This window comes from Gallus gallus, chromosome Z, assembly GCF_016699485.2.
Source record: "Gallus gallus isolate bGalGal1 chromosome Z, bGalGal1.mat.broiler.GRCg7b, whole genome shotgun sequence".
Taxonomy (NCBI): domain Eukaryota; kingdom Metazoa; phylum Chordata; class Aves; order Galliformes; family Phasianidae; genus Gallus; species Gallus gallus.
The window spans coordinates 52,744,347-52,767,642 of NC_052572.1; the positions used below are offsets into that span (position 1 = coordinate 52,744,347).

The 23,296-nt window shown below is 42.7% G+C and overlaps 1 protein-coding gene across 18 annotated transcripts in view; it reads right to left on the reverse strand.

Moving 5' to 3' along the window:
• GNE (glucosamine (UDP-N-acetyl)-2-epimerase/N-acetylmannosamine kinase) overlaps window positions 1-23,296 on the reverse strand; it is a 37,247-nt gene that overhangs the window by 7,073 nt on the left and 6,878 nt on the right. The window contains exons 1-9 of one of the 18 annotated variants that reach the window (XM_046905379.1): window positions 20,978-21,004; window positions 17,349-17,507; window positions 14,706-14,914; window positions 12,473-12,924; window positions 11,120-11,272; window positions 10,479-10,691; window positions 9,709-9,796; window positions 5,417-5,627; window positions 866-995 (exon numbers count right to left, since the gene is read on the reverse strand). In XM_046905379.1, the coding sequence (XP_046761335.1) occupies window positions 866-995; window positions 5,417-5,627; window positions 9,709-9,796; window positions 10,479-10,691; window positions 11,120-11,272; window positions 12,473-12,924; window positions 14,706-14,914; window positions 17,349-17,501 (1,609 nt within the window). In that variant the 5' untranslated portion in view covers window positions 17,502-17,507; window positions 20,978-21,004. Of the gene's footprint in view, window positions 1-865; window positions 996-5,416; window positions 5,628-9,708; window positions 9,797-10,478; window positions 10,692-11,119; window positions 11,273-12,472; window positions 12,925-14,024; window positions 14,192-14,705; window positions 16,785-17,348; window positions 17,509-19,096; window positions 20,800-20,902; window positions 21,032-23,296 lie in introns of those variants that run through there. The other 17 variants (XM_046905378.1, XM_046905377.1, XM_040655556.2 and 14 more) reach the window with 17 other exon arrangements.

The window sequence follows — 23,296 nt, forward strand, 5'->3', positions numbered from 1 at the left end:
ATTTAAATTGAATATAAGGAAGAAAATTTCCTTGATGAGGGTGGGAGACAGTGGAATAAGTTGCCAGAAGAAGCTGTGGATGCCCATCCCTCTGGAATATTCAAGGCCAGGTTGGGTAGGGTACTTTGGGCAACCTGAATGCGTGTAAAGCATCCCCGCCTAAGGCAGGCGCATTGGAATTGGATGGTCTTTAAGGGTCCCTTACAAATTAAACCATTCTATGATTCTACTACAGTGTAAGCAAAATGGAAATGAATGAAAAGGTTGCCTTTGTCTCTGTTAGCTGCAAAACTGATCTAAGATTGTAGCCTGCCCTAGTGCAACTGAGAATTCTACAGCACAACCAATCCTGGCCATAAAGAAAGGCTTAGAGGTAACAAAGGAAACTGAACTCAACTGAAGTTGTTTCAAGAGCTGATTCAATACAAAGATTCTGCAGGGAATTTCACAGTCCACTTCTATATGCCACAGACTTCATATATGTTTAATTTAGAGAACCTTTAGAATATGTCATTCAAATTCAGAAGTGTAGAGGCCATATAATACAGTACAAACAGCAATTTTTTTGCGGTAACGTGGGAGCCTCTACTGTAAGGTCAATTGTGCTAGAGGTTAGGACTTGGGCACTGTTAAAACTCAGCAGATCACCTTCCTGGCTGTGACAGACTAGGGCAACTTCAGTATTTATAGTCAGCTTCCAGTTTCCATAAAAACTTTATTTTTTTCCAGATGTGGTAGAAACGTAACGTAAGAGTTCAAAATACACACAATCAGTTTGAAAGAAGTGCTTTACATTAGTCAGTAGTGATTTTGTTAAATGCTGAAATTCTCAGATGAAAAGACAAGAAAATATCCATTAACTTACCTACTCCCAAAATTCTGCAGTTCAGATTTACTGCCTCCGATGCAGCTTCTACACACATCTTTAGAATTAAACCTAGTCTGTCTTCGTAAGTTTTAGGGTTGAGCTGGGTATACTTCTTAACTATTTCACCCTAGAAAATAAAAACCATAAATGTTCTCCACAAAAATTTACCTTCTAATGAAATTTCTCTTTAATTTCAACACAGGTCAACTTAAAAAAACTGAGAGCAATTTTATTTACTTATTTATTTAAATACAATATATAACTTAGACCTTGGTCCTACAGAACAGATTGTCCTCTGACTACTGAGGACTCCAGGGGACCAACTTGCAAGAGGAAGGCTTTAAATTCTATCTCTTAGGCCTTCCATTCTGCTTCGACTTCCCCTAGCTGAAATAAAATACAGGTGGAACACATGAATTGCATAAGGAAATATTCTATGGACTGCTAGAACTGTTGTTAGGAATAAACAGTGATAAAGCAGTACACTTCAGCTCAATTCTTAAGCGTTAAGAAAATTATTAATAATTGCTAAAAAGAAGACAGAATCCACAGCACTTAAGAATGAGATGTTTCTGATCTGACCATGTGGAAATTTGAATGGCGTTGCTGACATTGCTATTTCATGCAGTAGCTAGCATTCTGTTGCTACACCAGCCAGAGAGAAGTGCTTGAAATTCTAATGTACAACTTACTATCCTTTCAGAAATAACCTTTCTTCTAAGTGGTTATGACTCTGAGTCACTGGAAATATTTCTGGAGTACCATCAACTGTGACATCTGAAGCATGTGGGAGGGAGGATGCAGGAGGAAGGGATTATTTTTAAAGCCTGCGAGTCATGCAGTGGTAGTAAAAAAATTAATTATGCACATCTGAATCCGTGGTACAAAGGAACTAACCTTAATATAATGATAATATTGTGGGACAAGGCTATGAATATGCAGAAGATGCTATTTTGTTTAGCAACGCTGTGCTTTGTATTATACAAGGAGTACTCTACAAAACACGCCTAAGTGAACAGGAGTGTATTCGCACAACTAAGGACAAAGGAATAACAAAGTCAGTCAGTGTATATGCAACGCATCTCACATGTTCTTGCCAGAATGACTAAGAAAATGCCAGAACTTTGATCTTTTTGAGCATTACATTTCACTCTATCAGCACCAGCAATGGTGTTCACTGTTGTTATTTTAAATGATGTTTAGTTTCCTCTTCTGGTTTGGAGGGGAAGGAGAAATAGAAGAAGTTATTTGTAAGAAAAGGCTACAGCAAACCTCCGAAAACAGCAGCTGTCAAAAGGAGCACTTCCTGAGTCCTTGAAAACTATTATTTTCTTCATGAAAATACTCACTTTCATCTCTGCCAGTTGCTGTTAAATGCTTAAAACAGTGCTGTAAATTTTATTATGAAGCTTTGATTACTTTGCTCTAATTTGCTAGCATTTTAACTTTCACAAAGGCCACCTCAAATTACATACTGCAAAATACACAGCGTTTTTTCCAATTCAGTTACCTTCATGCTTGTGTTGGCAGAGACCATGGCATTAGTTTGACTGCTAAAAAAAAAAATAATTGAAAGTTTTCTTCCAGACTTTAGCTGCCACACACGTACTTTCAAGTGAATACAAACATTCTGAACCACAACAGGTCAATTTACACAGTTCTTCCCATTTCTGCAGGAAGGATATTTTGTCGTCCCTTCTAACTATGTCTAACTGATCCAGTTATCTGGAAGTACACAGCGCAACAGAAGGAGTAGTTCTACAACACTACTGGGAATAAAAGCAAAAAACTTCACCACAAACTTTAACCAAATCCTTAAAGTGATGCAGTATTCAGAATTTTTATTTATTATTATTATTTTGTTTCCCAAAGCAGAAAAACTGATGTTTAAATGAGTTAAAATTCTTCCGTTTTTACTGTCTTCTTATTATCACCTGGGTAATAATTATTTAAGGTATTTTAACACCATACCTAAATAATACTTAGATTATTATTGCCTGGGAAGATCATGGTGCACATCCTCCTAGAAGCTTTGTTAAGGCACGCACAAGATAAAGAGGTGATTTGAGACAGCCAGCATGGCTTCACCAAGGGCAGATCTTGCCTGACCAACCTGGTGGCCTTCTATGATGGGGTGATGGCATCGGTGGATGGGGGAAGGGCGGTGGATGTCATCTGCCTGGACTTGTGTAAGGCCTTTGACATGGTCCCTCACCACATCCTTCTCTCTAAATTGGACAGGTGTGCATCTGAAGGATGGGCTGTTCCATGGATTAAGAATTGGTTGGCTGGACGCAGCCAAAGGGTTGTGATCAGTGGTTCTGTGTCAGGATGGAGACTGGACACAAGCGGTGTCCCTCAGGGGTCGGTCCTGGGACCGGCGCTCTTCAACATCTTCATCAATGACACAGACGATGGCATTGAGTGCCCCCTCAGCACGTTTGCGGATGACACTCAAGCTGAGTGGTGCAGTCGATACACAGGAGGGAAGGGAAGCCATCCAAAGGAACCTGGACAGGTTGGAGAAGTTGGCCCATGAAAATCTAATGAGTCTAAAAAGGCCAAGTGCAGGGTGCTGCACTTAGATCAGGGCAATCCCAGGTATTTATACAAACTGGGAGAAGATCTCCTTGAGAGCAGCCCTGCAGAGAAGGGTTGGGGGTCCTGGTGGACGAGAAGCTGGACATGAGCCGGCAGTGTGCACTTGCAGCCTGGAAGGCCAACTGTGGTTTGGGCTGCATTAAAAAGGGGTGGCCAGCAGGGAGAGGGAGGTGATTGTGCCCCTCTGCTCAGCTCTTGTGAGGCCCCATCTGGAGTACTGCGTCCAGGCCTGGGTCCCCAGTACAGGAAGGATCTGGAGCTCTTGGAGCAGGTCCAGAGGAGGGCCACTAAGAATACCAGAGGGCTGGAGCACCTCTCCTGTGAGGAAAGGTTGAGGGAACTGCGCTTGTTTAGTTTGGAGAAGAGCATATAAACAGGAGGGGGAACAGCTGTTTATGAGGGTGGATAATGACAGGACAAGGGGGAATGATTTTAAACTGAGACAGGGGAGGTTTAGGTTGGATATTAGGAGGCAGTTTTTCACACAGAGGGTGGTGATGCACAGGAACGGGTTGCCCAAGGAGGTTGTGGATGCCCCATCCCTGGAGGCATTCAAGGCCAGGCTGGATGTGGCTCTGGGCAGCCTGGTCTAGTGGTTGGCAACCCTGCACATAGCAGAGGGGTTGAAACTCGATGATCATTGTGATCCTTTTCAACCTAGGCCATTTTATTATTCTATGGTTCTATTGCCCCTACCTTGAAGCTCACAAGTTCAAGTAGATATTCTGTAATTCTGAAATTCTGATTCTGGGAAATCAGCTGATGATCAGGGGTGTGTTTATTGTTTCGCTACAGGACACCTTCACAAGTGATCAGTCCAGATCTGATACTGATGCCATTTTTGTAGCCTTACTTGCTGTTTTTTAGGACTTCAGTTTTCATTACCTTTCACTAACTACATATCTTCACCTTGCTAAGTTAGTTGGCAAGCACTCATGATATGTTGTCTATAAGAAGCAAAACTATGCACACAATGCATGCTTATCTGTTCTATGGCACAGGCAAAGAAAAGGTTCTTACTGTGCCACGTTAACAAACAAATGGGTAAGTGAAGTTCTAAGCATGGGTACCATTGACTCTCAATACACACTCTCACAGCTTTAACTTCAAGCCTATTTCAAAAGGAGATCCTGCTATTTCTGCAATGAAGACATTATACTATCCTAAACTTTTGAATTTACAGCTAAATTGGATAGTAAAAAATCCTTTAGAATAGTTTTCCACTCTGTAGTTTTAATCCATTGCTACTTCTTCATACACATGTTGAACTGATTTTTCTCCTTGCAAAAGAGGCTTCTGTATATCTGAAGGCTTTTTTTACAGTCAGTTTTATCTTCTCTGTACTAAACAATTCTAGCGTGGTCAACTTTTCCCCACTTTCCAGGCCTGTAATTAGTATTTTATTTTTCGCCTGATTCTCTACAAGTGGTCTACATCTCTGTGGTGTTATGTCTTACACCAAATGCTTTTCCATTTAAGGTTTGGTGCCGTTACTGGTCATGCTGCTGTGTAGGAAGATACTAAGATTTTTGATTGCTACCTTCTCCAGGTAGAAGAGATGCAAAACTTTGTATCTTATGACCACCCACCACCTCCTCTGAGTAAACAGCTTTTATAAATACTGGCTGTTACTAAAAATGGTTCTCTGCATCTGTCACATAGCTGTGTAAGTCAACAGGAAACGAACAAGACAGGGTATGGGACTTTCCCCTCTTTGTTGGCAAATGAAAAGCTGCATGGTGAACTCAGGCAGCTTTTACAGGGAACCAACAGATGAGAAACTTGCCCTGTACTTCTAAGATCATATGACTTTGCTCAGATGGTATACAACTATGACCATGCTGTTTCTTTCTGCAAGTCTTCTGCATCCTAAGTATATATCCATTGTAGGAAAAGAACCATAAAGCCACCAGAAGTTTGCAGAATAGCTAGAAGGATCATATTTACCTTCATACTGACAATTGCTACTCGGAGATTTGTTCCACCTAGGTCCACAGCCAAAGCACTCTGTGTCTCTAGAATGTGGTCTATATCTTGAGAGATATTATCTTTGACAGGAGGAAAACAGAATTTCTTTTGCAATGGCTCTTTGAGGTCAATAGATTTAAGGAACTTCAAAATTCTTGGAACAGCATTACCATCACCGTATATTTTGGAGCTATAATATGAAAAAAAAAAAATCAATTTAAATGGAAGTAACACTGCAATTTCCAAACCTTTTTAAATGACAGAAGGCTGTAATATTGTATCATTACAAAATCATGATATCACTATTATGACACTGCTGCACTTTGGACTAGTATATCGTAGAATATGGTAGATAGAGTACAGTAGCTTGAAGATCACACACAACAGCAGATTGTGCAAACCTGACATTAGTTTCATTTAGGAATATGGAGCATGGGATGGAAAAAAAATGAGAAGTTTTTTAACAAAAAAAAAAAACAAAAAAAAACAAATAAGAGTTCAATGAAAGGCCCCACAGACTAACAATCTAAAATTACAGATATTAAGAACTAAGTTTCTGAGCATGCTACACACTCAGACAAGATATCACAAATATGACAAGTAGTAACAGTAATAAATGGTAGTAATAGTAATAAATGGCATGTTCACAGAATCACAGAATCGTAGGGGTTGGAACAGACTTCAGAGGATTATTTAGTCCAACCCCCTGCTAGAACAGGTTCCCCACAGTAGGTCCCACAGGAAAATGTCCAGATAGGTTTTGAATACCTCTGGAGAAGGAGACTCCACAACCTCTCTGAGCACCCTGTTCCAGTCCTCTGTCACTCCCACAGTAAATAAGTTCTTCCTTGTGATTGTACAGAACTTCCTGTGTTGCAGTTTTGTCCACTGCCTCTTGTCCTGTCACTGGGTACTACAAAAAGAGTCTGGCATCATCCATTTGACTCTCACACTCCAGATATTTATAAACAACAATGAGATCCCCTCTCAGTCTTCTTTTCTTCAGGCTGAAGAGTCCGAGATCTCAGAGTTTCCTTGTATGGGAGACGCTCCAGGCCCCTAGTCATCTTTGTGGTCCTCTGCTGGACTCTCTTCAGAATTTTTGTCTTTTTTTTTAACTGAGGAGCCCAGGACTGGACAGTACTCCAGATGTAGCCTGACAGTGGCGGAGTGGAGGATGATCACCTCCCTCAACCTGCTGGCCATGCTCTCTGCAATGCACCTGGGAGGGGATACATTGTTCTTCTTGGCCACATGGGCATACTGCTGGCTCAACCTGTTGTCCACTAGAGCCACTAAGACCTTCTCAGAGCTCCTTTCCAGCAGGTCAACTCCTAACCTGTACTGATGGATGCAGTTACTTCTCCCCACGTGTAAGACCCTGCATTTGCTCTTTTTGAATCTTACCAGATTCCTCTCTGCTCAGCTTTCCAGGTCTTGTTGAATGGTAGTACAGCCATCTGGTGGTGTGTCAGCTACTCCTCTCAGCTTTGTATCATGAGCAAACTTGCTGAGGGTGAACTCCATCCCTTCATCCAGGTCCCTGATGATGTTCAGGAAGACTGGACCCAGAACTGACCTCTGGGGAACACCACTAGTTACAGGCCTCCAAGTGGACTCTGTGCCACTGATCAAAGCTATCTGGTCTCTTTCTGCCAGCGAGCTCTAAATCCACCTCACTGTCCACTCACCTATCTCACATTTGCTTAACTTCATTACAAGGACGTTGTAGGAAAAAGTGTCTAAAGCCTTGCTGAAGTCAAGGTACACAACATCCACTGCTTTCCCCTCATCTACCCAGATGGTCATGACAGCACAGAAGGCTATTAGATTGATCACGCATGATTGGCCCTTGGTGAATCCATGCTGACTATGCCTGATAACCTCCCTTTCTTCCACTTGCTTGGAGATGACATCCAGAATAAACAGCTCTACCACCTTCCCAGGGACATACGTGAGGCTGACGGGCCTGTAGTTTTCTACGTCCTCCTTCTTGCCCTTCTGAAGATGAGTGACATTGGCTTTCCTCCAGTCCTCAGGCACCTTTCCCATCCCCCATGACCTTTCAAAGATGACAGAGAGTGATGTAGCAGTCACTTCTGCCAGCTCCCTCAGCACTTGCTGGTGGATCCCATCAGGGCCTGTGGATTTGTGTGTATCAAGTTTGCATAGACAATCTCTGACCAGATCCTCATCGGCCAAAGTGAAGTCTTCCACTTCCCAGACTTTCTTATCTCCAGTGTCTGAGATTCCCAAGGGGCAGTCTTAGCAGTAAAGACTGAAACAAAAAAGGCATTCAGTAACTTCACCTTCTCAGTGCCCCCCATTACCAGGGCACCCACTTCTGTCAAAAGCAACCTACATTTTCCCTAGTCTTCCTTTTGCTATTCGAATACTTAAAACAAGTCCTTCTTGTAGTCCTTGACCTCCTTTGCCAGATTTAATTTCAGGTGAGCCTTAGCCTCCCTGTTCGTTCACGTAGGTCTCCTGCCACCTTTGCAGAACTTCTTACTCTTGGGGATGCACTGATCTTGAGCTTGGAAGAAGTGGTGCTTGAATGTTAACCAACTCTCTCAGGCCTCCTTACCTCACAACGCTCTTATCGATGGGATACCTCCAAGTAGGCCCTTGAAGTGGTCAAAGCTGGCTCTCCTGAAGTTCAGAGTGGCAATCTTATTTAGTGCCTTTCTTCTTCCACACAAGGTCCTGAACTTCACTGTCTCATGATCACTGCATTCCAGACTGCTCTCAACCTTCACATAACCACAACCAGCCCTTCCCTGTTAGTAAGAACAAGGTCCAGCAGCACACTGCTCCTCATTGGCTCCTCTACGACCTGCCACTAAAAGTGATCTTAATCTCATTTCAGAAACCTCCTGGACTGCATGTTCCTGGCAGTGTTGCTTTTCCTGCAACTATCAGGGTGCTTGAAGTTCCCCAAAAGAATCAGCACCTGTGACTGTGAGACTACTCTCAGCTGTCTACAGAAGGCCTTGTCAACTTCCTCCTCCTGATCAGGCAGCTGGTAGTAAACATCCACAATGGTGTCACCCATATTAGCCTATGCCTTAATTCTCACCCACAAGCTCTCCACTCATTCATCATTCATCCCTAGGTGAAGCTTGATACATTCCATTTTTTTTTTTCCATACAAACAGCTACTCCATCAACTCACCTTGCTGGCCTGTCCTTTTCTAAAAAGGACATATTCATCCATGACAGCATTCCAGTTACATGAGCTGTCCCACTGTGTCTCTGTGATGGCAATGAAATCGTGCCCTGTGACTGCACATAATTCTGTCTCCTCCTGTTTATTCCCCATGCTGCATGTGTTGGTATACAGACACTTCAGAGCAGAAAAGGGAGCAGAGGGTGCAGGTATCCCTAGAGGGAAGCAAGAGGATCCCCTGGGGCTATACACACCCATGAGGCAGTTGGCTTTGTTGCTCCTGTCACGAGACACAGCTAAAAAACATATGCCACTATTCTGGTTGGCCTGGCTCATTCCCCAGTTGATTGCAATGGGGTTTTATAGTCTTTGATTCTGCCCATATTCTGCTTTACTGCATCCTTCATGCCCACGTGAAAGAGCAACAGGGGATAGCAGTCTGTACTCTCAACAATCTGTGATATCCTCTCAGCAACGTCCCAGATCTTCGCTCCTGGGCAGACCTCTCAAGACTCCCATTCATGTCAGTTTGCTACAGATAAGTCTCATTTTTAAATATCTCTATACATAATAATATCAGACATCTAGTACTCCAGTGTTTAGTTTTACTATTATACTGAGGTATTTACAAATATACTCTTGAGTCTTGTCCTTAATTAAATGTAAGTAATACCCTGAAGTTTTTAAGTGCTCAGATGTTTTAGAACTGAGAGTCAGTACTGTAAGTATGAAGAGCGGTGAATACAACCAGCAGCCTCTCTGAGAGCTTGCACTCATGGCCATCCATTTATCATGCCTGAAGCCAACCCAGCTACAAAGTAGTGTGTCTTTCAAGTAGGTGTTAAAGGTAGACAGGCGGGATGTTCTCCCCCATACTCTGCGTTCTGCTATGGAACAAGCTGTCTTCACAATTCTAGTCTGAACTAATACCTGAATTTTCTCCTCTTCGCTTTCTGTTGGATGTTAAACTACCAGTTATACCAAAACATCATCAGTAACCTCAGGTTAGCACACTAAAAAGTCTGAGATCAAATACGACAAACCACCTCTAAATGTTTTTTCTATACTACTTCAACACCCTTCCAGAGTGAAAAGTACTTACCATGGATACTGCTTACCAAACTGGAGCTGTAGCGCATGCAGAATTTTATCCTGTGTGTCAGCATCACGAACATGAAGAACATTTTCACCTAGATGGTAAAAGTTAACAGAAGAGGACAAGTCACCTTCTTAAATGATGTTAGATAAGAACTGCTTTAGAAATGAATAAGGAAGTAATTATTTTTATTTCTTCTGAGCAGGAGACTCCAGCCAAATCAACATTACTCCTCACCTTTTCTCTACCTGCCCTTGCTCCAAATACATCAGTGGTGACTCCTAGAGTACATTACCTTGCCTTACAGAACATGTAGGGTAAACGTGTACTTTTCAACAGAATTCTGTAAGTAGAATGAAAACCATGGGCAAGTGGTTATTTACGTCAAATCCTCATGATTGAAATATCACAAGACATTTAATGCCTAATGCGGTGATGAGTTCCTCTTTTTAAAGTTTAAGTTGCATACTAGTGAACGTGGAAGTAGCTATAAAGGACAACAGCTAGCTGCTGCTTCTGCTAAATGGGATGCACTGCAAATGGAGACATATATTTAACTTGTCTATAGATTAATGCCTCATTATCTCATCACTAACATGATACAGAAATACAGGAATAACCAGCAAAGGTTTAAGAGGTCAAAAATTAAGTTTTTACTTAATTTGTTGTACTGACACTGCAGGATGGTCTCTGCAAAGCGTTTGTTTTACTTTACTAAGTGAAACAAAAAACTGCCAGAACTACAAAGAAATTAAAGTAGTTATGCAAACATTTACCTGTTTCTCTTCCTGTCTGACGTGTCCCCAAGTTGATGACAGGTGTGCCAAATGCTCCCACTTCTCTGACCCCACAACTGCTGTTACCAATCATACAACCAGCATGGGCAACTAGCTGAATGAACTGGTCAAATGGGACATGCTTCACTGCCCGAAAATTGGGATGATGTTCAATGCCCTTCTTCCTCATCACCCGAACCATCTCTTTGCTTCCTACAGAAAAACAAAAGACATGAATAAATGAATCAAGTTCACTGAAAGTCTCAGCATACAAAGAAGCTAATAGCAATCTACTGAATTGTCACCTCTGAGCTGTTTCTGTTCCCTTTCAGGGACATAAACTTAAATTTAATCCCTAAAATCATTTCAACAAATCTAACATAATTTTTCAGTGAGTGCAGGAGGCATTGCATGTGGCTTCCACATGGAATACAGTTTCCCCTCATCTTCCTTCCCACACTGAAAAGCTAAAATGTCCTCCAGCAATTTGGACATGGAGTTGCAGTGGATGATGGTCTGATGCCCAGATCATCCAGCTATTTCCATCTGCCTGGAGATTTTGGGAAAAAGTACTCTGCATGAACCAATGTATGCTTTAGAACCAGTTATCCATCCTTCAGTCATGCAGACATTTTACTCACCTGCATCTACATTGGGGAATAGAACAAGTGTTCTCTTGTTAAAGGAAATGAGTGCATCTAGTGTCAGTTCAAACATCTTTATGGAATGTTTAATATCTGTGGTTACAGGATGTTGCAGAGCAACTATATAGTCTCTGGGTTTAACATCTTCACCTTTTCAAATGGAAAAAAAGAAGAAAAGTGTTTGTTGTTTTTCAGTAGTAGAGAATAGTAACAGGATGAAGTGATGTGACAGCTTATTATTTGCCTCTCTAGGCATGACTCATAACTTTTACCTCTCCGAAGCTCAACACACTTAACTTTCAGGCCTAGATCCGAATCTTTGCAGGTCTAAACCAGAGCTGAAAGCTGTTCTCGCATCTCTGTAAGTCTGTAATAACATGAAAGCTCTGAAGCAGCTCTTAACTTTCACTGACGGCAGCAAGAGAAGAATCTACCTGAAGGGCTGCTTCACAACAGGAGATGAGTAGGTTTGATCATTCTTACTGTGATTTGTGATTCTCATTATCACACAGTACTCGGGTTTTCTGTCAGTTCTCCATCATCATGCAAAGACTTTATTCCTAAAACCATACTTGTTTTTTTTTCGTATTTATTAAACAGCTGATCTGCCTCACAGTCACCAACTCATCAAGTACGATTCTGCTTTCCAAGTACACAGGTTACTGCGCCATATAGGAGACTGCTTTGTCAAATATAACTAGAAGGCACAAAAAAACCACAACATTTATGGGAAATACTTTTAAGTAGATCAATACAAAACACCAAAAGTGCTCAGCACATATGGCCCTGTTACAGTAAGTTCTGCAGAGGAATGTTCAGAATATAAATTTTCTCTATTCTTTTTAGATTAGTCCTAAATAGCTCTGATTCTTTTTTTTTTGACACATTCTTTACACCATAATAAATGTTTGTACAGGAAAAAGTCTATTTTTAAATTGTTCAGATCAGAGAAATTACCAATCTGCGGATGTTTTGGGTTTTTAGTTTTTTGGTGTTTTTTATTTATTATTATTTTTTTTAATGTGAAAAAGGACCAGATTTTCTGTTAAGACAGATTTGTAGCTTTTCTTATATACAGAATAAGGCCAAATGTAGAGAGAAAGCTATGGTAGACACTGGTTGCAAATACACTCTTTTTTACTTTGTTTGTTCTTTCTTTAGAAGAAATAGTTTCATAATAATCTCCAATTAAACCAAAACCCACTACCAATAAGTCTGCCTTTCTTTGTTTCCTGTACATTTCCTAGAATCACTGGGCAACATATCCCCAAGGCACCACAGACCATGGATTAAGAACTCAGTGAGTTTGTCTAAAGTCATTTGAAAACCATAATGAAGTGGATTACTCACCCAGCCACATGCGTATAACACTCATGTAGTCCTTATTTTTGGCAGAGAGAAGTTTGTCATATGAAGGACAACCTGCTAAAAGGATGCGGTCGTGGTCTTCACACATGGCTATCAAATGCTGCTCTGCACTCCTTGTGCAGCACACGTGGTAATGGGCCAGTTTGGTTATAGCATGTCTAATAGAGTCGTCAATGGTCCCACTGACTTCTCCACCTTCAATGTGAAGAATGCGAATATTCATCAGGGCTGCAGATGTGGCTAGTGCCAAAGCATCAAATCTGTCACCATGAACTATCATTATGTCAGGTTTCAGGCGGTTCAGGACGTCTGGTAACTTCACTAATGCAAGGCCTACTGATTCCACCATGGCTGCCTCATCCTCCCCTCTCACAATAGTGTGCAATCTTGTATGAATATCGAAGTCATCTTGTTCAATCATGCGATAAGTGTTACTGAAGATAAGAGAGAAAGGGTTAGAGGAAATAGAACTCGGATTTACAGCAACACAGCTTGACAAAATAATTGCCAATGTTCATACCAGAACTATAGAATAGTTGTATTATGTTTGAACAAAGGCCTGCGTATCAAGTCTCCTTCACTAAGGAAACTAATCTTGGAACACTCCAGTCTATACAAAGATCATCCCTCCTACTCCAATTCCATCAAGTTTTCTGGACACCTTTAATAAAAAGTTTTGCTGAGCAAGTTCCAGAACCCCCAGAAACTGAACTCTTTATTCATGTCTTTGCAGAGTCCATTGGAAAACAGGTATGGCACATTTTCTTTTCTGAAAAGATATGCCAGTTCTTCACCAGTATATAGACCTTGCTGGATAAGTGTATAAATACAACAGAAAAAAATGCAAGGCTGAAGGCTGCTTCTTGCTTAAACCTGAGAGGGGAAAAAAAAAAAATGTTTTCCCATTTTGTCTTCAACCTGTCTGATACATTCACTGTCCTTATCTATAGATTACACTTACAAATTAATTCAAATCAGACTGGGACAATACAAAATCCTCTTCAGCCAGTGAAGCAGGACTGGCTTATTTTTCCAGCGTGACAATATGTTAACCTGACAAGAGGGGTTTTTGTTTGTTTGTTTTTTAAGTCAGGTTAGTTTTAAGGTATTGAATTCACATCACCATATTATTGGATGAAAACAATGGCCAGTGCAAAGCAAGAAACAGACCCAATACTGAGAATGGGCAGCAGTCTCATTTCCTCTCTTAGCAGTCTGATATAATAAAACTTCCCACTTCTTCACAAAAAAAATCACACTTTAACTTATGAAGTGCCAAAATTGCTAGTTGGGAAGCCCAGAAAGTGCTTTTACTTGAAGATATGCATGATGTTTCTGAAAGTTTAACAATGCTGAGACCATTATGCTAACACCTTACTTTGACTTGCAAAGTGTTTTCCTATCAGTTTAACTTTCTTAGCCCAGTCCAATAAAGGGACCTGGAGCAAAACCAGACAGAAAGGACCCCAGCAAAAGTATGCATGTTCTTCCTTCTGCCTTTCTCCTTTCCCTCAGCAGATAGGAGAACACTTACCTGGGATATAGGAAGTTCTTACAAAGGAAAGGATCAGGAACAAGACATTCCATCTTCCCAGGCAGGTAATGTGACTGCTCACTTACACAGTATTATGAAGGGGACCTCAATCTCTCCCGCCAAATGATATCTAATTCCTCTCCCACATCTACTTCTAGTTATTCATTCTGTAAGAGAGAGATTACCCTATGCTACTTCCTTCCCCCACAATCCTGGAGGTGAGAACTAACAGATCACCCTGCAATACCAATTATATTAAGCTTCATCCAGTAAGTATGCACATTACAAGAGCTTCAACTCAGAATGACTGCAAGTTATCTTCTTGCCATGAAAATTCAAAATTGTAACACATTTTCATTTGACAATCACCAGATTCTAAGGTAAGTCTGGATGAACTGAATTTCTCACTTTGTTAGAAACTTTGTTGAAAGCCTCAGTTCCAGCACTTACACAAAACTTTCTAAAATTCCAAGACTGATTTGTTAAAAAAAAAAAAAAGCAATCTTAGAAGAAGCTGAAAAATGAAATAGAATACATCTATAATGTCTGAAAAGTGATGCTTAAAATTTTGTTATGTGCTTTCATGATGTCAAGGATTTTGTGACCTAGTATCGTAGCATTCCTGATTGTACTGCCAACACTTCAGAAACAGAATGGGAGAGATACAAAAATCCACCTTACCCATAATCATCAATCAAGTGGGAACCAAGCACTACAACATCAAGCTCAAAGAACTGTGGCTCTGCCTTAATACCAAACATAATAGGAGCTAATTTTGAATAATCAGCACGGTTGCAAGTAGCAACACAAACACGAAGTTTGCGGTTGTTTCCATTCTTCTCCATGTCTTCTTTTTGTTTCTGTTTTGAAAGATTCTTGAAATACAGTTCCTGGAAAATAAATGAATAAATAAATAGAAACCACTAGTAACAATCTCATAGCAAATAAATGGCACACGTTATGAATAGCATATGTAAGTGCAGCCCATAAGTATAGACACATACTGCCTCACCCACTAATGGCAGACAACTGATACGTTGCAGTACTTATCATTAAAAGATTTCAGAAAAAATAAGTAGGGTTGTTTCTTCGTTTATCTAGAACTCACTATTTTAACACCTTTTCTTCTATAAGTAATTCATGTATTCTATATGAACAATATTTAAATATTACAAAGTTCAATTGTAGCTCTTAAACTTTGGAACACTGGAAAAGGGAGCAGGCAATGTAGAAAAACTACAAAGCTGTTGTCAACTTGTATAAGTAGAAAACTAGAACAGCCAAAGCTCAGCTGGAAATCAATTTAGCTACTACAGTCAAGGACAATACATAATACTTTTATAAATACATCACTGCAAAAGGAGGATTAAGGAGAACCTCCATCCTTTATCGGATGTGAGGGAAAATGCAGTGAGGGAAGATAGTGATAAGGTTAAGATACTTAATGACTTTTTGCCTGCTTTTATTAGGAAGGCCAATTGTTCCAGTACACACAATTCCCCTGAGTTGAAAGATGGTGACAGGGAACAAGATGAAGCACCTATAGTCCAATGGGAAATAATAGGTAACTTATTACATCTTTTTAATATTCATAAATTCAAAGGGCTGGATGAAATTCATCCATGGGTACTGAAGGAGGTGGTGGAAGCACTTACCAAGTCACTCTCAACAATTTACTGGCAGTCCTAGCTCACTGGGGAGGTCCCAGTTGACTGAAAGTCAGTGAATGGGACTGCAGTCTATAAGAAAGGCAGGAAAGACAATCAAGGGAACTACTGGTCTGCCTGTACTCATCTTGGTATTGGGAAGGGTTATGGAGTAGATCCTCTTGAAAGCTGTTGAACAGTAGACATGGAACAACTGAGAGATCAGATGCAGCCAGCATAGCTTTACGAAAAGCAGGTCCTGCCTGATTAACCTGATCTTCTATGACAAGATGACACTCTCAGTTAATGATGGAAAGGCTGTGGACATTGTCTACCTGAATTTTAATAAAGTGTTTGACACCATCTCCCACACTATTCTCCTGGTGAAACTGGCTACTCATACCTTGGACACATGTGCAGTTAGCTGGGTGAAATGACTGGATGGATGGGCTCAAAGGGCAAACAGAAATCAGTCTGTTAGTGGCTAGTCAGCAGTGACATTCTCCCAGCATTGGTCTTGGAACTAGTTATATTTAACATTTTTATTAATGATCTGCATGGGGGGGATCAAGTACACCTTCACTAAGTTTGCTGACAATACCAAGTTAGGCAGGAATAAAGATCTGCTTGAGAGTCGGGAAGGGTTTCCAGAGGAATCTGTTTAGGCTAAGTCCGTGGGACAAGTCCAATTCTATGACATACAACAATACTCAGGGAGTTAAAGTAAATCTATCTGGAAACCAATCACTAGTGGGGTTTCTCAGAGCTCTATTTTAGGGGCAGTTCTCTTTAAAGTTTCCGTACTTTACTTGGTTGCGGGACTGAAAAGAATGCTAATTGAGTTTGCTGATGACACTAAATTGGGAAGAACTGTTGATTTCCTCGAGGGTAGAGATGTCTTGCTGAGAAACCTTGACAAACTAAGGTTCTGAGCAATCACCAGCCACAAGTAGTTTAAGAAGAGCAAGCACTAGATTCTGCACATGGGATAGGGCAATCCTGGATATATGTAGACTGGGGCACGAGAGGTTGAAGAGCAGCTCCACAGAAAGGGATCTGGAGGTTCTGACTGACAGCAAGTTGAATGTGAGCCAGCAGTGTCTTCTGGAAGCCCAAAGGGCCAACTGTACCCTGGGGTGCAGCAGGCCCAGCACTGCCACCAGGCCAGTGAAGGGGCTTCCCCCTCTGCTCTGTGCTGTGTGGCCTCACTTCCAGCACTGCATGGAGTTTTATGTCTTTCTTCCATTGTGCCCACATCTATAAGAGTGCATCCAGAGGAGAGCTAAAAAGATAGCAAAAGGGCTAGAGAGGAAAATGTGTGAGAAGGAGCTCAGGTCTCTCGGCATGCTCAGTGCAGAGCAGAGGAGCTGAGGTGACCCCTCATGGCAGTTGCAGCTCCTCACAGGGAGCGGAGGGCAGCGCTGAGCTCTGCTCTGTGTGACAGCGACAGGGCCCGAGGGAACGGCATGGAGCTGTGTCAGGGGAGGGGCAGCTGGGGGTCGGTCTGGGAAAGGGTCTGCGCCAGAGGGCGGTGGGCGTGGAACGGGATGCACAGAGCAGTGGGCACGGCCCCGAGCTGCCAGAGATAGAGGACTATCTGGACAACTCCTGCGTGCTGGACAAGGAGTTGAACTTGATTACCCTTATGGGTCCCTTCCAATTTATGAATGTTAAGTACCAGGTCCTGGTTGTGGGTAAAAACAACCCCACGTAGGCTTGCAGAACAGTGACTGAAAAGCTCCCTGGCAGAAAAGGACCTCAGGGTTCTGGTCAACAGTCTGTGGAACATGAGCCAGCAGTGTGCCCAGGTGTCCAAGAAGGCCAATGGCATCTGGGCCTGTATCAGAAACAGAGACCAGAAGGAGAAGGGAAGTTATGGTCCCCTTGCACTGGTGAGACCACACTTCCAATGCTGCATTCCATTTTGGGCCCCTTGCTACAAGAAGGATATTAACTTACAGAGAGGTGTTCAGAGAACGGCAATGAAACTGGTGATGGGACTAGAAGAGTTAAGAGAAGTGACTGAAAGAACTGGGCTACTTAATCTGGAGGAGGCTCAATGTGAGACCTCATCATTCTCTGGAAGTACCTGAAAGGAGGATGCAGCAAAGAGGGTGTTGATCTCTCTTGTCAGGTGACAAACACAAGGACTCAAGTTATGCCAGGGAGTTTTTAAACTAGACATGAGGAAGAATTTCTTCCTCGAGAGAGTGACCAAGCATTGAAACCAGCCCAGAGAAGTATGGAGTCCCCATCCCTGGAGGCATTTAAGAGGTGTGTAGAGGCATAACTAAAGGAGGTGGTTTAGCAACCAGATTTGGTAGGTCAGGTTGCTGGTTGAACTGAATGATCTTGAAGGTCATTTCCAATTTAAATGATTCTATAATTCTAAACAGTAGAGTGGCTTTTCCCAATTCAAATGGAAATTTCCAGCTAAGAAAATTATTGGCACATAAGTAAATAAAGAAAAAAAAAAACTATTATAAAACTATAGAATGGAACAAAATGCTAAGAGATACATTCACTGATAGGCTCTGTGAACAAAAAGAAAGTTCTTGCTCAAGTCAGTTTATGCATCTGTCAAACACATTTTGATGAAATACACTGGGTTAAATATTGACTCCTAATCCCTTTCATACTATGCTGCAGGCCAAAGTACATCCAGATATTAAATAATACAACATTGGGATAGCTTACAGTAAAACCCCAATTTTTGGAGATAATAATGACAATAACCATTAGTTGATCTGGTGGCTACGTTTGGTTGCTGTTGTTGTTTATTTGTAAAAAAGGGGTTCTTGACAATTAAAATCCCCCAGAAGTTGAATACTTTTTCTTTTCTCTTTTTTTTTTTTTTTCTTTTTTTTTTTTTTTCCAAACACACAACATCAGCAGTTAATGTAACAAGACATTTCCTCTAATGGACTCTCCCAACCTGTTAAATAGCCGATTAAACTTTGTAATCGTGTTTAATGTTTACCTATGCCATGTTTACCACTTTACCTTGCTCTTTCCAGTTATTTCAGCAAATGGGGAAAAAAAAAAAAAAAAAAAAAAGCTTCAGAGAGAAAGAAAAATCCATTAAGAATATATAGGAACCCAATTTACACCACTGCCTCCCTTTCTCCCCTCAGCAGAAACCACCGTTTTGGTAGGAGAACATCAGACCAGGTATGTTTTCGCAGTTATCCTTCTGGGAATAACTGGATTTTAAATAAGGACAATCCTCAGGGTATGAAATCCAATGCTACGTCAGATTTGTACTGCGTTTTAGTAGCAAGTAAACTGGAGGTGACTTTTTCCAGCTTAACGCACAAGAATTGCTCATCTCTGACAGATATAGCAGTATCAATCTCTCTACCCGTTTTGATAGCTAGGGAAGCTCTTCCTAAGCAGCTGCTGTGTAAGCACAACAATAACACTGACCGTCCTATTTCATGCTTCTTTAATTTTTGGCTTTCACAGTGCAATAGAAGTTTGCTGTGGGGGAAAACAGAGAATTACTTCCGCAAGGTCTTAGCCATGATGGAAGGATCAAATTTTGTACTTTCACAGCAGACTCAAGGTCAGACGACGGCCTGGAGTTGCATGCTGTGCACTGTACACAAACAACGCAAGAGAAAGAGGTTTTCAGCTTTCTCACATTCTGACATCAAAATAATTTTCCTTTAGTTGCTTCTCCATTGCTGACACTATTGCACTGGTATTCCTCCTTGTCCACCTTATAAACAGGAAAAGAAAAAACCTCACATTTTTCAGTACATTTTTAAAACAAAGTCCATTAGGCTATTTTGGCATCCTACCCTCGTGACGCTTAAAAAATTCATCAGTTTCTCCACGTTCTCCCTATTTTTCATGCACATTAGATTTTGTCACGTGTAACAACAACAACAAAAATATTTAGCGTAATAGTCGTGTTAGGACTATCAGAAATCCATCCCAAGTTGTCAGCGGTAAAAGATATTTCTAGTTTCCACTTGCAATCCATTAGGGCTCTGTGAAACTATAACTGGCACGGTGATTTTTTTTTCCCCTAGTATAACCCCATCCGTCACGATTTACCTTTGAGGATGAAGGAAGAGTGGCAAAAAGCAATGACAGCTGCCATGACTGAGCTCATCAGAAATGGCATTTCTCATTCACCCTGGCAAATCAACAACGCCAACCACCTTAAGCAGAAGAGATACAACCTGGAACTTCAGCAATTTATTCTCGTGACAAATTAAGCTGAATTCTATAAATTCAGCCACAAATTAACGGTATTTGTTCCGCAGTGAGCTGCTACGTTTGTATTTGCATCAGACCCTTGCTTTAAAAGCACCGTGTTAATTAAATTTACACTTTCAGATGGTAACACCTCACACAAATTAATTACTTCCTCCTGCAAGAACTTCCACAGTTGTGTGTTTAGATGACGGCTGCTTTCATTTGATCTCATCTTGCTTTTTGTCCAATGGGCTATAAGTATTTTAAGCGTACGCACGGTGTTCAGCCCCTCGAACTGAAAACGGGAGGAAGAGCGCTCGCAGAGCCACGTACAGCCAGGTCAGGGTGCGCGTTACCCTTTAATACCACACGCAACCTTGAACCACATCACCAGCAGTCAGACCCAGCAGCGCCACTGCTCCCCCAGCTCTAAACCGGCCTCTTCTGCAGATGCTCCTGCGCAGGACATCCCAGCTCTGCACGCGTAAAAGCAGCGACGAACTCAAAGGAAATCAGGTCGAAGATGTGAAAGCGACACCCCTACCGCGTGTCTTTGAAGCCGCATGAATGGCGTTCCCAGACCAGACATAAACCTCTCACCAGACTCCCGCATGCGCTGCCGCGCACACATTCCACATTTCAGCTTCAGTCAACGTTAAGTTTTGGGCAGCCTCGGAGCAGAATTATTTTTCTACAGCAGTACCCTGCTGACCCTCCGCAGCACAACTCTTAACAAACCCGCGTGAGCCACGCGCCTAGGCCTTGGTGGTCCCGAACCCCACACACGCTTCCCTAAGAGACACGACCCCCAGCAACCGAACCATCCGCTGACCGACGGCTAGCAGAAGGGAGGCGCTCCTACCTCCCCCCCCGGGCCCGCCGCCTCACCGAGTCCCGCTTCCGTGCCCACCGCCGCGGCGCCCAGCCCCGCCCAGAGCCGCCCCCACGCGCGTGGCGCGGCCGCTCCCCTGCGTCAGACCCTCGCCCGCCCCCTCCACCGGCCAGCCCACGCGACGCCACAGGCACCGTTCCTCCGCCGGCTACCCGCAGCCCTCCCAGCCTCACGGCGCGGCGCGGCCCAGCCGCCCCGGTAGGGCTCACCCGGCGGCCGCCTCACCCTGCAGCGGCAATGCGCATAGTAGCCCCGCCCACGGTGGGGGCGGGGGCCGAGAGCGCGCCTGTCAGCGGCGGCCCGACTTTCAGCCAAGAGCGCCTGTATTGACTTCCATGCCGTCGGCTTCACTGGCAGTGAATGGCCGTGATGGAGCTGGCTGAAAACCTGCCTCCAGGCGTTACTCATCACCTGTGTGTTTCAGATGACTGTAAGAGACACCTCGTTTTCTCAGACGCGGTCTGACCTGGATCTGGATTCAGTTCCTCAGCAGCACTTGCCCAGTGTGTTTTCCTATGGAAGCACCTAAATGAAACGCTGCAGCGCCTCATAATCCTAGTCAAAGGAGGGCTCTTCACTGCGATTTTTCTCCCTCTGATGGATCTCTGATTAATGCCGCTGAAGCCTGAGAAACTGACAGACGGATGTGGCAGGGCCATCCATCCTCAGACACTTACAAAATACCAAGCGCGTGTCACATTCATCTATTTGGCACCTATGCTCTGACAGTTCTTCAGTCCAAAGTGTATCTTTGTACACCCACACCCAAGGGCTCCTCTCCTACTATTTTATCATATTGGCCTACAGCATCAGAGGTGGATGTTGGTGGTACGGCAGTAGGGGTGGATCCTTCCCTCCAATATCCCATCACATGTTGCTGCCGCGTGACTGATGGCAGCAGAGGGGCACTCTGACACAATGGTGTCTGACATGGAAGCGTGGATGAAGCAAAGGTGCGTCACTGAATTCCTCTGTGCGGAAAAAAATGACACTCATTGGCATTCATTGATGCTTGGTGAACTTTTATGGAGACCAAACAGCAGATGTCACACACTGAGGTGGTATGTGGCATGTTTCAGCAGTAGTGACAGTGATGTGAAAGACAAGCCACATTCCAGATGGCCACACACAACTGTCACACCATGAAATGAGGAGTGTCTTGATCAGCTCATCCATGCAGATAGGAAGATTATGAACAGAGCTGAATATTGGCTCCTGTGCATTGGAAACGATGGTTACAATGTCAGAATAGCACAAAGTTTGCACCGGTTGGGTCCCACAAATGCTCTCATGGGAACAGAAAGAACACCATATGCCAGTTTGTCAGGACCTACTGAACCAATATGAGGCTGGAGGTGACAGCTTCCTGGATCACATCATTATGAGTGATGAGAGGCAGTGCCACCTCTATGAGCTGGAGTCAGAAAGGCCATTCATCAAGTGGTGACATGTGAACTACTCATCAAAGAAAAATTTCAAGACACAGCCCTGAGCAGGTACAGTGATGTGCACTGTCTTTGGAGGTACAGTGATGTGCACTGTCTTTTGGGATAGGAGTGATCCTTCTGGATTTCATGGAACCCAGACAAACCATCAGCTCTGACTGCTACGTCATGACACTGACTAAGATGAAGGCTCAAACATCCAAAGTCAGGTCAGAGGAGAAGGCAACCTTTCTCTTGCAACACAATAACACCAGGCCCCATACCAGTTTGAAGATGGTGGAGCCCACTGCCAGTCTCGGTTGGACTGTACAACCAGCCCCACCGCATAGAAAGGCACCTTCCAACTTCTGTCTGTTCGGGCTGATGAAAGATGAACTGTGTTGGCAACATTTTCCTAACAACGAAGTTGCCTTCACTGGTGCACACTGTTACAAGAGCAGCATGCAGGCTTTGCTTGTCACTGGCAAAAAGCACAGCTATGGGTGGCGACTATGTTGAAAAAGAGTGTTTTGTAACTGAGAATTTGCTCTTTGAAATAGTGCTACTGTGCTCTTGTATCTGTTGTAGTTTTCTTGTAAATAAATAGGAGACATTACTTTCAGATTGACCTACGTAACATGTTTTACATCCCTTCTGCTTTCAATTTCGTCTTCTCAAGAAAGATTTATCTTCATAGTGCCTCCTGTGGGCAACTCAACTAAAAGGAAATAAATGCAAGAAATGAGAGAGGTTACACTCCTATCATAGAATCATAGAATCATTGAATTACTCAGGTTGGAAAGGACCTCAAAGATCATCAAGTCCAACCGCAGCCTAACCATAGTACCCTAACTCTAACAACCCTCTGCTAAATCATATCTCTGAGCACCGCATCCAAACGGCTCTTGAACACATCCCATCCAGGGATGGTGACTCAACCACCTCCCTGGGGAACCTATTCCAGTGTTTAACCACCCTTTCTGTAAAGAAGTGTTTCCTAACGTCCAACCTAAACTTACCTTGGTGCAACTTGAGGCCATTTCCCCTTGTCTATCCCCTCACTAGGGAAAAAAAGTTGCCTTTTCTCGCAAGGTTTTGAGGAAC